We start from the raw sequence: 15,716 nt of genomic DNA, 5'->3' as shown, positions 1-15,716 counted from the left end.
TGATAATTTTCGAGAGAACAAGAAAATGTTTTGGAAGGAGGTGAAGAGGGTGCGAAAGGGAGTGTCGGGGAGGGAGGAGAAAGTGAAAACAGAGGATGGAAGGATGTTGAATGAGGGGAATGCAGTAAGAAAAAGATGGGCAGAGTATTTCGAGAGGCTGCTGAATGTGGAGGAAGATCGGGATGCTGTGATTGGGATGGATGGAAGGGAAAGTAGACTGAATGTATTAGAAGAGTTGAATGAAGCGTTGATTACAGGAGGGGAAGTTGTGCAACCTGTGGGAAAGTTGAAAGTAGGAAAGGCTGCAGGTGTGGATGGGTGTGCTGTGGAATGCCTGAAGTGTGGTGGAGCGATCGTGATTGAGTGGTTAGTCAGATTGTTGAATGTGTGTTTTGCAAATGGGCAGGTGCCGCTTGATTGGATGAGTGCGTGTGTGGTTCCCCTGTACAAGGGTAAGGGTGATAAGTATGAATGTGGTAGTTTTAGGGGTATTAGTCTGTTGAGTGTTGTAGGCAAAGTGTATGGGAGAGTGCTGATTAATAGGGTAGTGGAGGGAACTGAGTGTATGATTGGTGAAGAGCAGTGTGGTTTCAGGAGAGGTAGAGGGTGTGTGGATCAGGTGTTTGTTGTGAGACAGGTGTGTGAAAAGTTTTTGGCTAAGGGGAGGGAGGTGTTTTGGGCATTCATGGATTTAGAGAAGGCGTATGATAGGATTGATAGAGAGGCGTTGTGGGTGGTGTTGAGTATGTATGGTATTGATGGTAGATTGTTGGAAGGTGTGAAGAGTTTTTATAGACACAGTAGAGCGTGTGTGAGAGTGGGAAATAGCATGAGTGAGTGTTTTCCTGTGAGGGCTGGTCTGCGTCAGGGATGCGTGATGTCTCCGTGGTTGTTTAACGTGTATATGGATGGTGTGGTAAAAGAGGTGAATGAAAGGGTGTCAGGTACGGGTGTGAGCATGATAAATACTGACGGCAGCGAATGGAGTGTGAATCAGCTGCTGTTTGCAGATGATACTGCACTAGTGGCTGACTCAGAAGAGAACTTGGGACGTCTGGTTGAGGAGTTTGGAAGGGTGTGCGACAGAAGGAAGTTGAGAGTGAATGTGGAAAAGAGTAAGGTGATGAGGTGTACGAGGTTAAAGGGTGAACGCAGATTGAATGTGGCATTAAATGGGGAGCTGTTGGAAGAGGTAGAGTGTTTTCAGTATTTGGGGTCGTGTGTCTGTGTGGATGGTGGAATAGGGGGAGAGGTAGAGTTTAGAATGAATGAAGTACGAAAGATATGGGGGGGAATGAAGAGAGTGTTTGAATGTAGGTCACTGGGAAAGGATGCAAAAAGGAGATTGTATGAGGGTGTGGTGGTGCCTGCAGCGTTATATGGGGCTGAAACATGGAGTCTGAAAGTGGCGGAAAAGAGGAAGCTGAATGTAGTTGAGATGAGATGTTTGAGGAGTATGTGTGGTGTGACGCGTATGGATCGTGTGAGAAATGAAGTTATCCGAGAGAGAACTGGTGTGACGCGAGAGTTGGCTGAAAGAGCAGAGCAAAAGGCACTGGGATGGTTTGGACATGTTGAAAGAATGGAAAGGGAGCGATTGGTGAAAAAGGTATATGAATCTGATGTGAGTGGAGTGAGAATGAGAGGAAGACCGCGAATGGGATGGACAGAGGGTGTAAGAAGAGCGTTGAATGCAAGAGGGATGACTCTGGTGCAGGGGAGAGAGGCTGCTCAGGACAGGGATGGGTGGAGAGAGTTTGTGTATGGATGAATGGATGGGTGTGGTAGAGGTCTGGTCTTGGGATGAAGCGGCAAGGGGAAACCAGCCTTGGCTGAGGCCCTGCAGTGGAGGTGCCCACACTGGGCTGTGCAGCTGACCCTGGTGCAGTGTGGTGTGGCTTAGACCAGATCTCAGACCAGTCGCACGCACACACGCACTCAGGCACTGAAGGAGGAGGGTTTGGGGAAGAGACAGAGGGAGCTAAAATTGTGTGCCTTGTCTAGGCTACCCCACCTTGGTGGGACACAGCCTTGGTAAATAATAATAAAAAAAACACTGATAAGCACACAAGCAAGGTATAGCCTAATGTCATAATGAGAATGTGTGAGGAGCACACTCACCTATCCAGATTTTCCATCAACCATTCATACTTCTGCAGGACTTGGACTGCTTCTGGAATCTCCAGGTCCCTGCAGAGAAAAATCAAAGTTTATCACTAGTGTTCTTTTGACATGGTTTTAGGATACACTTCACAGAAGGACACTATCCACACTGTGAGAAAAGGCCTCAGAAATTAGCTTGGCACTTTGTTAGAGCTGAGATAGAAGACTCACACTTGAGGGATGCTCTTCAAGTTGGAGAGGAAGTCCTGGATTTGCTCCTTCAAATTCTTGGCCCATTGAACTTCTCCTGCTACCGGAGGAAAACTCCAATGTATTGGGACAAAATCTGGGGATAAACAAAGGTCACAAAATGATCTATATAAAGTAGTGGCACTACATGTTAATCAACTTTGCTGTTGTGGGATAAATAAAAGTTCTGTTCTGTTACTGAAGGTTTCATGTTGTCTCTTTGCATTAGAAAGGAGTTAAAATCAATCTACAAGTTTGAGTTCACGACAACAACAAAAAACCTGCTTTAAAAAAGGTTTTTGGCCTGTGAACCCAGTTTCTGTTCATGACACCTCTAAGTTGGGTCAAATATTTTGGTATCCTTTTAATTTCACAGTTAGCATCCAAATGATGCCCAAATTGCATCTCTGGATTGACAGGTGACTGCTAATTCTTCAGATCTCAGCAGTTTTACTGGGAAAGACTGGTTTGAAAAGGCCTTTTGGGTTCCAGCACCTCATTTATAGTCACAGACAGATGTTTTTGTTCACTCCAACGACAAAAGTAGCATAAAGTGAGGTGTACTGTTCTGTACACAGGTACTGAAATGAAACTCACCTAGACAATGCAGTTTCTCCATATGTTGGTAGTAGAGGAGTTTGTAGCCGTTCAGCTCTTTGTCAAACATGTTCAAAAGGGAAGAAATTTCTCTCTCGGCATCTACAGCAATTAAGGGATGCTCCAGCAGGCTCCCAAACATCTTCACAGTCTACAAATATAGGGTTAATCCAGAGGGCTTCATCCATTTGGGCTTTTTTGTGTGTTTGGTAATTTTTTTAGTCAAGGAGAAATTAAGATCACTGACCTTGAAGGCATTGCATGGCACTGAGGCGTTGACAAAAACACGACAGAAGATAGTTCCTATCTGTTGATAAATGTAATCCGTTTTCTTCTTCAAATCTTTTGCAGCATCTTCAAAGTCCTGCACCATGAGGTGGAAACCAAAAAAATGACCAGTGAAACATAGCACTGAGTGATATTGATGATTAACACTATTACACTAAGAACAATGACTACTTCTGATGAGAAAAATTGCATCTGAAGTAAAGCATACACACAAATACAGTGGAGGAAATAAGTATTTGATCCCTGCTGATTTTGTAGGTTTGCCACCTAAAAAGAAATGGACAGTCTGTCATCCTGATGGTAGGTTCAATTGAACAGTGAGAGATAGAAAACCAGGAAATCAACTTTGAAGGATCTATATCATGTTTTTGCATCTCATTAAGGGAAATAAGTATTTGACCCTTTAGTAAGTATTAAGAGTTCTGGTTCACACAGACCAGTTAGACTCTCCAAATCAACCTGTCACCTGCATTGACAACATCTATATGAACTAATCACCTGTAGAAAAGACACCTGTCCACAGAATCCATCCATCAGTCAGACTTTAGACTCTCCAACATGGAAAAGACTAAAGAGCTTTCAGTGGATTAAAAGGAGAAGATTGTAGACCTGCAAAAGACCGGACTGGAACTACAAAACCATCAGCAAGAAGGCGGAGGTTAAGGTGACAACTGTTGGTGCAATTGTGCCAAAATACAAGAACGTGACCATCAATCTACCTTTAGGTCAGGGGCTCCAAACCAGATCTCACCTGGTAGGGTTTCCATGATCATAAATAAAAACAACACAGCAGGAGTTATTGATGATCTCAAAGCAGCTGGAAGCACAGTCACCAAGAAAACCATTGGAAATACTTTACATCCTGCAGTGCTGGCAAAGTCCCCCTGCTTAAAAAGTCACATGTTCAGGCCCGCCTGAAGTTTGCCAATGAACACCATCATGATTAAGAGTGATTGGAGAAGGTGCTATGGTCAGATGAGACCAAAACGTAGCCTTTTGGCATCATTTCAACTTGTCTTGTTCAGATGAAGAGAAATGTTGCCGATGACCCCCATCCCCAATGTCAAGCACGGAGGTGGAAACATTGTGTTTTCTGCACAGGGTTACTTAGCCGCGTGGATGGGCGGAGCCACGTACCATCAAATCCTGAGTGAGAACCTTAGGCTGAGTGATAAATCGATTGTATTAATTAATTCGAATTTGTTGTTTTAGACAATACATTTTTGGAAGAAAAAAAAAGACGAAAAAAAATTGAGATTATATTTTCCCAGCTCTGTGCTCACTTGGGCTTCCGTTTTTCGGAATAAGGATGTCCATCTCTCGCAACAAGCAGACATGAAAACGGCAGCAAGCGAAAAGAGGAGCTTTTTCCATGAGGCTGAGAAAAAAAAAACTTAAAAAAAGCTTATATAATATACAAGCAGACAAAACGCGTAAAGCCCTCCGTAACATTTCTCTGTAGCGCTAAGTGTAGGCTGATGGAGCAGCCGGACACGTGACCGTTGTTAATGAGATCCAAACAGAACTGGAGGATAAACCGGGACTCACTGCAGCAACAGAAGGTTCGATTCAAACAAGTGTTTATTGGAGACAGCAGTGTCATTACACTGATGCTACAATGCTATGCAAACTAAATGTTCCACATGTCGCCAGTTTGCCACCACAAACTGATTTAAAGTCAGACAATATTTTCACAGAGCGGACTTTAAGGGGTGGAAGTTAAATAAATCAAACTTTATTTATAGAACATTCATTAAAAACTGTATTTTATACTTTGAATGAAACTTTATTAGCATTTACTATCTAACATTACCAATAAGATAATGACCCAAATCACACAGTCAAGACAACCAAGGAATGGCTGACGAAGAAGCAAATCAAGATCGTAGATTGTAGATCTTTTGCAAAGAAGAGTCGACTGAAGTTCCTCCTGATTTGTGCAGAAACCTTCTCATCAACTACAAGAAACGTCTGAACTCTGTGCTGCTAATAAGGGTTTTGCCACTATGTGTGAAGCCTATCTGTGACGTCAAATTAACCTACCAATAAGATGACAGACTCTATTCAGATGCGCAAACCTACAAAATCAGTGCGCACTCAAATACTCGAGTCCTTTACTGTACACAGAAAATCACATGCAAAAAAGATGCTGCTGTGTCCAAAAAAGGCTGGAATTGCATAAAAGAGGGCAATGTACAGCTTGATTCTAGTGCTACCCACCTTATGGATCATGTCCACACACTTGTCAGCAGCCTTCTCTGTAAAGAGTTTGTAGGCATCGGAGAACTGTTGGTGAAGCTGCTTTATTTGCAAGTTGAATTCTTGATAATTGAAGCCGTCCACAACCAGTGTCTCGAGCCTTGCCAGGTCCAGGTTCAATAATAAGATGTCCTGTAGAAAGGTGATAGTGAGAACCAGAGAATAATCACTCTTAGATAGGTTTATAAAGTCAACCTATACAAGTTGGTTCTAAACTGTTTGCATGCTCACCTTGATAGTTTTGAGCCTAACAGTGAACGCATTCAGTTCTAAGAAGACCTTGGTTGGATCAAAGCTCCACGGCTCAGGACTGATCCCTGGTTTCTTGTATTTAGTCAGGTTGGCTCGGTAGGACTCATAGGAGTCTCTGAAGAGCTGCAGGATGTCCAGGCTGTTCTGCAAACTCTTTAGACCGTCAGAAGCGTCTTCGCTCAGAAGCTTTTCTGGAACAAGATACGCCTGGGCCTGGATGTTGCAAAGCAGCAAGCGCAGTGTTTAGTAAATGTGAATTAGAAAATAAAACTTCGAAGATTTACATTTCCACAGAGACCTGTTTAATGAGGAGGCCAGCAATCTCTCGCAGGAGGAAGACGAAGTGGGATTTATATTTATGGTATTTGGAATTGACCCACACGAGGGAAACTGTCACCATCAGAGGGGCAATGTGGATCTTCATCTTAGGAAGCTCCAAGCTCTCAGTCCTCTCAAACTGTTTCTGCAGGGGCTTCATGTACTTGCAGATGTTTTCTGCATCTTCCAAAGCTAGAAATAATCCAAAAACAAACATATGAACAAAATGCCCATTTACTAACAGTTTTTTCTGAATGAACGGAATTTATTACCTTCAGAAATGTTCTTGCAGACTTTCAACCAGGGTTGAAAGTAAGTGCTATTTGCAGCCTCCAACAGCTCCACAACCATCTGTGCTTTAGAAGATGCCACCTGAGAAGAGATGTACTCCAAGTCTGCATGTCTGCAAGAAAAGACACAAACCAAAATCACTTTACTAAACCTTTGGGAGTCCATCACTTTATTTTTCTCTGTGCTTCAAGCCATTTTGATTTTAAACCTACTTTCCGTTTATGAACAAGTGATGTCAGGAATCTCTGCCCTGAACTTTAGCAAAGTGTGACTTTTTAATGAAACAACAGGAAGCTGTTGCAGTTGAGATGCTTTTTTTAGCTGCAACAACAGTTTAAAGGCCGACATTGATCATCTTGTAACCTATTTTCAAAGCATTCCCAGTGGTCTTTTAACTATGATCATGCCATTTTTAGCCAAAATTTTAAAAACGTTGTTTTCTAGGACATAGTTTCTGCAGAGTTGCAAGAGTTCATTAGTGTAGGCCCACCCTGCTGGCAATCAAACCATCACCTTCATACTGCAAAGTGATGACGCACCAACACACAGCTGTTCTTTTCCAATAGAAATTCTCTGTCAAGTTGTGTGTTCAGAATACACAAAACTTGAAATTAGAGGCAGTTTAATCAAAGGAGGAACTAATTCTACAAATTAACTGATGCAAAGAAAACTGAGAAATTAAATTAGTCTAAAACGTCCTCTTTTTCTTACCGCTGCTCCCTTTAGGGGGCGCCACAACAAATTATCAATGAACTGAGACACAAAATGCATTCTTTAATGAACAGTTCAAGTGCTCCGACACTGAATTTCACGTAGAAACAAACAGTAAGGAAAAATGTCCACCTGAAGCATGTTTTCAAAAAGCTGTAATATTTTAAAAAAAGTTTTTGACAGAACACCCACAGTCTGTCACATCAGAGTGCACATCCACCCATCCCTTAAACTCCATCATTAAATCAGCTGACGGCACCACCATAGTCAGTCTCATTTCAGAGGAGGATGAGGTCAGCAGACTAGAAACGTAGCGCTTGAGGAAAAACCTCCATCCGAACACCAGATATCAAGATATATCATCCTGGACTTCAGGAAGAGCAGAGTGGACCCGCTCCTGCTGTACATAAAAGGGGACTGTGTATAGAGGGTCCAGTTTGTTCGATTCCTGGGAGAAACAAAGAAACGCTGCCGAGGCCGGCTCTAGGTTGACGTCATGAAATTGGCGGCACCCACTAGAGAAAGGCGTTGCCTCACAGATCGAGTCGCCTTACTTCCAGGTAGGACATGAGCAGTGAAAACAACTCATTTCACTCTTTTTTTTTTAAATCATTCTTTCGTGTGGCAAAGATAATATACTATCATGAATATGGATATAATTTACTCTGAAAGGCTTGAGACAAGAATGATATAGGCCCTTCAAAATGTATATTTTTAACCTTGAATATCATTTATTCTTTTATACACCTGGAGAGCATCACAATTTTGGTTGTGCATACAATGTTACAATGACAATAAATAGAATCTTTATTTTAGAAGCTGCCAATGCAACTTTCTGTAAGAACAGACCTGTTTTTCCAGAAATGAAGCTCGGAGTACAGCGTTGGATTTCCTTCCTGCAGAGTGTTCATCTGTAAGATGGGTTCCAGCTGGTGGCTCCAATTGACAACTGTCGTCTCCAAAATCAGGGTGATGGATGTGTCCATCGACAGTGTCCTGTGATATTAAAGCATGTAAGTGTACACGTGGGACTATTAATACTATGATTTTTAGGCTTACCGTTTGTCCATCTTCAGAGCAGCTTCTTCCACTTTTTCAAAGTCCAGGGGGTAAACCAGTACGGTTCTGCCACTGATGCGGCCTGATTGCTGACGCAGATGGTTCTTGAACGTCAGAACTGATCTTTCAAAGTCCTGACGCCCATCTGCTGGGTGACCCCGGTTCTTTAAAGCGGTGAGTCCCGAGCCACACATGGCCTGAGGCAGCAGGAGAAAAAGCGAGATAAAAGAGATAATTAGATTTTTTTTTGTGGTAAAATAAAGACACAAAAAGAAAAACTTCTGATCCAATTTGACGTTTTATTTTGAAAAACTAACAGGTTGATTTATTTGCACCCAGAGCTTTATTTAAAATTTTCTCAACCACAAAACTGACATGATCAGTTGTAAAGAACAGACATACATGTCTACCATAAGAGATGATAATTTCTTCATTCATTCAAGTATTTGGGATTTTTTTTTTGCACAAAGCATGTATCTAGAGTAAACTTTAAGCCTCCATTTTAGATTGAATTGACCCCTGCTGCCCTCCTGGTGCAGAGAGCCACTAACAATGTGCGTCTTTGCTCCTGTACACCCAATTTAAGACATGAAGAACATAAAACTCACAGAACTGTTTCAGAAATCACTGTTAGATAATGCATGCTATAAAACCCCCACTTAAAAGGTCCTAGGAGCAAATGTCAGGATGTGGAGCAGGGTGTCAGGCACCCATGGTACAGGGGGGGGGGGTCCTTTGAAGTTTCTGTTCCTCTCTATGCAGATGGCTGCAGGACAGCTAACATGCCTTGAAGTTGTGGAGGCCACTGTCCAGGCGGATTCTGCATCCTCCTCTTTGCATTTACACATTCATCCAGAGATTGTATAAAACCCGGGCAGTGGGAGAAGACAGTGCTCTTTGTGTTCTTGCTGTGAGCCCTGTTTTAGTCAAAGGCATTCAGGGAAATTGATTGAGCCCGGATATCTGTATTAGAAATATTGTTAGGGTAATAAATATTTGGCTTGAATTGGATACCCCCGTCTGTGCGCTTTCATTCCAACAGAATCTCTACGCTTCAGACACAATTATTATGCCCCTTTTTGTGTCTAGGGGGACCTGGAGGAGCATAACATAAAAGTTAACATTTTGCCCTGACTTAAAATGAATAACAAAACACCAAAAGATTGTTTCTATACAAAAAAATGACAAATGTATTTACAAATTAATGGAAAATAAAATCATACAAGAACTTAAAGTGAAGCAAAAAGGCTTCAGGGTGAATCACAGCCAAAACTCCAACCTATCTAATCCCAGAAAACATTTTACCTGAACTAAAAGAAAGGGGAAAACAAAGACTAACTAACCTCCCTAGACTAACATAAACAGGAAAAAAGGTGTACTAAAGAAAATGGCAGCTCATCCTGCAGCTTCCCTTTTAACTCATAAATTACACTAAACAAAACTACACAGAGTGGGCAACAACACAAAACCACAAAGAACTACAAAGTGCAACACAAACTAAAACAGGTGGAGAACTACAAAACAAATAGAGAAGAGTGCCACGCTGCAGTGGAGACAGGTTCCAGCAAAGCTCCCTTCTCACATGGTGCCTTAAAGGCTGCTGCCATCAGTTTGGGTCCACTGGGAGCCACGCCTTTTCCAGCACCACACCTGAGACTAATCATACACACAAAGATCCACAAAAACACAGAAGTCCCACTGATACAAACAAGATACACTAAACACAGAACAAAAAGAAATCCAAATCAAATACGGCCACAGCCGTAACAGCAATCCAGTTAGGGTTCAGACTCCTCAGTACCATGAAACCGTATCAGAGAACATGTCTCCCTGTTAACTTGAGTTCACTCTGAACGTTGCCATGGCAATCAATATCAACAGCCTTATGACATCCCAAGTTAGGGAATGCGGTTAATATTTAACTCTTCTGACCTAACAGAGAACAGTTGTCATCCCAACATTGTCATTTTAGACAGAAAGATAGTCAAAACTCGCCTTTCTGCAGTTGAAAACTGAATGTTAACCCTCCAGTCAAGTTCATTTCCCGCCCCTGACTTTAGACTCAACATGGATTGGCCTGTTTTACCTGTTCTTAGGCTTAGCACTAAAACTCTTTTTCAAGCACCAAATTTTTTGCTCAACATTCTTTAACAATAATATTCTTTAACATTACACATTGGTAGATGTGAAGAAAGTCTCAAAGTAATGTTTAACATGAATTTATAGAATTAGGCTTAAAAAAACTGCAGCAAACACACAAACTGGCACTGAGACTGTACTACTGAATGAATATGTAAAAATACATGGAATACCAAACTTAACATAAAGTTGTGTGTGTGTGCACATGAGTGGCCTGTGACACTAAGGTCAGAGTGGACAAATATGGGCAACACATTTGCAGCCCCTCAGGCTTTTTTTGTTGTCTCTAGAAGAACAGAGCTTACAGGACCTCCAATTCTGCCCATGTCGTCTTTGGGGGAGAGGAATCTCAGGGTCCTCCTCATCATGTTCAACAAACTGGACCAGTACTTCTTCAACGGACAAATGCTCAGTCAGTCGCCCACTCATTGTGCTCAGAAAAGAAGGAGTTCAAGGCAAACATTAAGCTGTATTTATTGTCTAATCAGTCACTGCTTTGCACCAGCAGCTACTTCCTGTTTGGAACGCCAAGGAGAGGGGTTGCTCAGTCCAGTTCTCATTTACAGTCAGTTAGTTAACAAACCCCAGCTTTATAAACTAACTTGTTTTTCAAAATAAGACACAAAATGGGATGTTGAGCCGTTTCTCCGGTTTATTTTTATTTTATTTTACTGACAAGAAAACAACAACACAAACCTAAAAATCAAATGTGCATCTTGTTGCCTCACTGAAACCTAAATCAGAGTTTCCAAATCTTTTATTTTTAAGTCACATTATTATTACTACTGTTAATTGAGTCAATATACTAAGTGGGGTTTTTTCTGTAAGCTTTTTTTAGAGTCAATTTGTGTCAAAGTGGTTTGACTCTAAGGTGTCTGAGACCATTTTAACGTTTATTGTAAAGCTAACAAACATCCTCCGTTCTGTGTTTTTCTCTGCAGTTTACCTCACTTTGCACAGAAACGTGGTGCTGCAGACAGACAGACAGGTTCCCCACAAGAACGCTTCTTCTGTTGTTCTCTGCAGTCAGCTTCATCTTCCTCTTCTTCTTGAAGTAGAGGGTCTTGCCGTTAGAGCCGGAGTTGTGTTCCGTCGAGGGCGCCAGGTCTCCGGCTGCATTCACGGAAATGTAAAGGATGGAGTTTTCCTCGGAGTCGAAAAACTCCTCCAAAACTCTCCTCTTTTCCTCCACGGACAGACATTTCTTCCACGTATCTTCCTTCAGTTTAAAACCCAGTAGCACAAAGTTTTTCACAAACTCCATTGTTGTGAAACGGACGCGGTCTCTCTGGAACTGCCACTAAAGATGAGAACGCCGACAGTTTCTTGGTTTCCAAGGCAACGCCAAGGAGCCGTAACGTCACGACAGAGCAGACCCAGGACCCAAAAATCCGGGATTGATTAAATATTAATCCCAATTAACAAGAACTGTTCTGTCTGTGTAACCACTGATCTGGGGGTAGCCTATTAACTCACTGAACACTGATTTTATTCCTATATATTAGTTCTTTAACACTATTAACTGCTGTTTTTTTTATAGAACCGTGGTAACAAATAAGTTTCCCCATTATAGTATCAATAAAGTTTTGTGCTATTCCATTCGTTTGACGTCATATATTTTGGACATTTTGAATTTTTTTTTAACATATGTTTATTAATTTACAAAAGGAAACTTCATGTCAGTCTTTAAAAGATGCAATCAGACTTTAAAGCTACTATATAATATCTAAACTGTTTCAACTAAATTAATCACACAAATTCTTTATATAGGTCCACAGGTTTTATCAAATTAAAGAACTTTTCCCAAATATGATAATATCATGATAAAAGTATATTCATTTCTATAATTTCATTAAAAAAGGTTTTATTTATGTAAAAATAAACAATTATATACTATAAATTATTAAACATTTGGCATTTCATCTATATTCTATGAAAATTTAACTTTTTGAATGAAACAAAGAAATAAATACACTTTTCTATGATATTCTCATTTTTTTGAGAAAGGATTTGTACATGCCTTAAGATTTGATTTGATTTATTTCAAGCATTTTAGTCAAAACAATAAAGAATTTACACAGATTTATCAAATTCATTACAGAAATGATAAAATGCATAGATTAAACAGAAAATTAAACAAAAAAAAAGTCACTTAAATCACATTTGCTTGATTTAGAGCTTGATTTATTGAAAATGATTTGGAAGAAGCGAGTTTATATAATCCCACCCCTACTGAGTTAATTCATTTAATAGTTTTACAGTTTTTGTAATCCAGTTCTGATCCGGTAGATTATTTTCAAGTAATAAAATCCAGTGCCTAGTAATGATTGATTATCTTCAGAAAACCTTTATTCATGATTTCAGTAAATAGTAACTGTAACCGTTAAATAGTAATCATTGATTATCATTAGACCAGATTACCAGTAATTATTGCTACACACTGCAGATCAAGTAGAGGAAATCAACAGCTCATTAATTTTTATTAAAACATTTCAGTAATCATTATTGACATTACATAATGTAATACTCATTGGTTGTCAAAGAGCTTAAATTATTTATACCACAAATAGCACAATTAGGTTCACACATGTATTTGGAATTATTCAAACACCTGTTTATCCTTAACTACTCTTATCTTCATATCCTGAAATCAAAGTTTCTTTATACATTTTCTTGAACATTTGGATATTTGAACATTTCAGATGGTAGATTGGTCTAACATGATAAAACATTAAAAAGAAAATAACGTTTTATTATTATTAATTCCTGTTCCTATGGTTGGCTTGTGGAGGACCCAGGAAAAAATGGCAGATAATAAATAGATCTACTTCAAATGTCCCAAAAAGCGTGTCAAGTGAAAAATGTGAAGAAAAGTGGAGACATATGATGGCGATAAACTGAAAATTTTAGATAAATATTTGAATGAATGAAAAAGAACAGTTGATTGCTTGGAAACTTAAATGTGTTCTGTGACTCTAGGAATACATGACTGAACATAAGATGCAACTAAACCCAACTGCATTCATCCTCACAGTTTTTGCACATGAACGGCCATCTTCTCTTGAGAACAACAGCATCTGATGTGGTGGCATGTTCAATTTATTTTGATAGAGTGGAGAAACACCTTGGTGCTGAAACCTTAATGAATGAAAGGTGATCCAGGAGACCAGGACATGTCGAGGAGGCCGGAGGAGGGCAACAACCCTGCATCACGACCATCACCTCCTCCTTTGTGCAAGGAGAAAACATAGGAGCACCCTGCAAAATGGCCTCCAGCAGGCCACCAATGTGCCTGGGTCTGCTCAGACTGTTAGAAAAAGACTCCATGAGGGTGTCTGAGGGCCCAACATCCACAGGTGGGAGTTTTACTTACAGCCCAACACCGTGCATGACCTTTGGCATTTGCTGGAAAAAACCAAGATTGGCAAATTCGCCACTGGCGCCCTGCTCTTCACAGACGAAAGTATGTTCACACTGAGCACACGTTTCCGAGTCTGCAGACACCGGGGAGAACGCTCTTGCTGCCTGCAACATCGTCCAACATGACAGGTCAGTAATGGTTTGGGGTGGCATTTCTTTGAAGGGCCACACAGCTCTCCATCTGCTCACCAGAGGCAGCTTGACTGCCATTATGGACCAAGATGAGGTTCTCAGGCCCCTTGTGAGACTGTATGTTGGTATGATTGGCCCTGGGTTCCTCCTAATGCTAGACCTCATGTGGCTGGAATGTGTCAACAGTTTCTATTAACGCAATGAACTGGCCCACCCGTTTCCCAGACATGAATCTAACTAAGCACATTTGGGACATCATGTCTAGGTCCATCCATCAACGCCAGGTTGCACCACAGACTGTCCAGGATGATCTTTTGGTCCAGGTGTGGGAGGAGATCCCCCAGGAGACCGTCCGCCACATCAGAAGCATACTCGTGTGTTGCAGGAAGTAATACCGGCATGTGGAGGCCACACCCACTTTCATTTAGATTTGTTTCAAAGGCAATACATCAAAGTTGGATCAGCCTGTTGTGCATTTTTCCACTTTAATTACGGGCATGATTCCACATCCAGACCTCCATAGATTAATTCATTTTATTTCCCATTCCAATAATTGATTATTTTTAGAGTTTATTTCTTGTAATTCTGTAGAAATAGTTTGAATAGATTTAAGTTTAGATTGAATTGAACTAAGAGGCTAGAACTCAATAACAGTTAAACTTAATCCAAAGCCTTTTTTACATTTTGCAAAATGTCATTGATCATAATACTTCTGTTTGCTTATGGTGGGTTTTTTTTATCAGTTAAAAATTATTATTACATTTATTTCCATCGTGTCAATGAAAAAAATATCTGCATTTCAGACACTTGCAAAAAAAGAAAAAGAAAAAATAAATCCACTATGATAATGTGTAGTCACAGACGTGTCTAAGCCGTCTATTCCTCTATCTTTTGCTAGAATTCTCCGTTGTTGTGATTTTTCTTAAATCTGAACCTAATCGATGGCTAGTTCTTGGTCAGTGATTATGAGGTGCCGTGTAGGACATTATTCAGAATTAGCATTCACATACACATGTGAAATCTCTCACACACACTAGTGAAATGCTTGTATACATACAACTGAAAATGTATTCATTCACATACACATGTGAAATCTCTCACATACACATGTGAAATCTCTCACATACACATGTGAAATGCTCTCACACACACTACTGAAAATGCTCTCACATACACATGTGAAATGCTCTCACACACACTACTGAAAATGCTCTCACATACACATGTGAAATGCTCTCACACACACTACTGAAAATGCTCTCACACACACTACTGAAAATGCTCTCACACACACTACTGAAAATGCTCTCACATACACATGTGAAAATGCTCTCACATACACATGTGAAATCTCTCACATACACATGTGAAATCTCTCACATACACATGTGAAATGCTCTCACACACACTACTGAAAATGCTCTCACATACACATGTGAAATGCTCTCACACACACTACTGAAAATGCTCTCACACACACTACTGAAAATGCTCTCACACACACTACTGAAAATGCTCTCACACACACTACTGAAAATGCTCTCACATACACATGTGAAATGCTCTCACACACACTACTGAAAATGCTCTCACATACACATGTGAAAATGCTCTCACATACACATGTGAAAATGCTCTCACACACACTATCCAAAATCCTCTCACATACACATGTGAAAATTTCAATAGAAACGGAAGGCATTTCAGTAGAAACGTTTTTTTTTTTTACTTTATTGTTAGAAACGAAGTTGCTCGACTGAAGGCATTTCAGTGGAAATGAACCTGTGTCCGAATTCCTGCCCTGATCCCTAACTACTAAAACCCTATATAGTGCAGAACTATATAGTTCTATATAGTTCTCTGAATTTAAAAGCAATTCAGACACCCGTGCTCAGTAC

At 40.5% G+C, this 15,716-nt stretch overlaps 1 protein-coding gene across 1 annotated transcript in view; it reads right to left on the bottom strand.

Annotated features, from left to right (window-relative positions):
* The window catches only part of dnah9 (dynein axonemal heavy chain 9), a 71,976-nt gene extending 60,160 nt beyond the window's left edge, over positions 1-11,816 (bottom strand). The window contains exons 1-11 of the mRNA XM_023958740.1: positions 11,213-11,816; positions 8,128-8,324; positions 7,918-8,064; positions 6,339-6,469; positions 6,047-6,258; positions 5,728-5,961; positions 5,458-5,628; positions 3,197-3,313; positions 2,950-3,100; positions 2,335-2,449; positions 2,122-2,190 (exon numbers count right to left, since the gene is read on the bottom strand). Coding sequence (XP_023814508.1) covers positions 2,122-2,190; positions 2,335-2,449; positions 2,950-3,100; positions 3,197-3,313; positions 5,458-5,628; positions 5,728-5,961; positions 6,047-6,258; positions 6,339-6,469; positions 7,918-8,064; positions 8,128-8,324; positions 11,213-11,530 — 1,862 coding nt within the window. The 5' untranslated portion in view covers positions 11,531-11,816. The remainder of the gene's footprint in view (positions 1-2,121; positions 2,191-2,334; positions 2,450-2,949; positions 3,101-3,196; positions 3,314-5,457; positions 5,629-5,727; positions 5,962-6,046; positions 6,259-6,338; positions 6,470-7,917; positions 8,065-8,127; positions 8,325-11,212) is intronic.
* Positions 11,817-15,716: the final 3,900 nt, after the last annotated feature.

This window comes from Oryzias latipes, chromosome 9, assembly GCF_002234675.1.
Source record: "Oryzias latipes chromosome 9, ASM223467v1".
NCBI classification, from domain to species: domain Eukaryota; kingdom Metazoa; phylum Chordata; class Actinopteri; order Beloniformes; family Adrianichthyidae; genus Oryzias; species Oryzias latipes.
The sequence above is the reverse complement of the archived record's forward strand: the minus strand, read 5'-3'. Positions and strand labels throughout refer to the sequence as shown.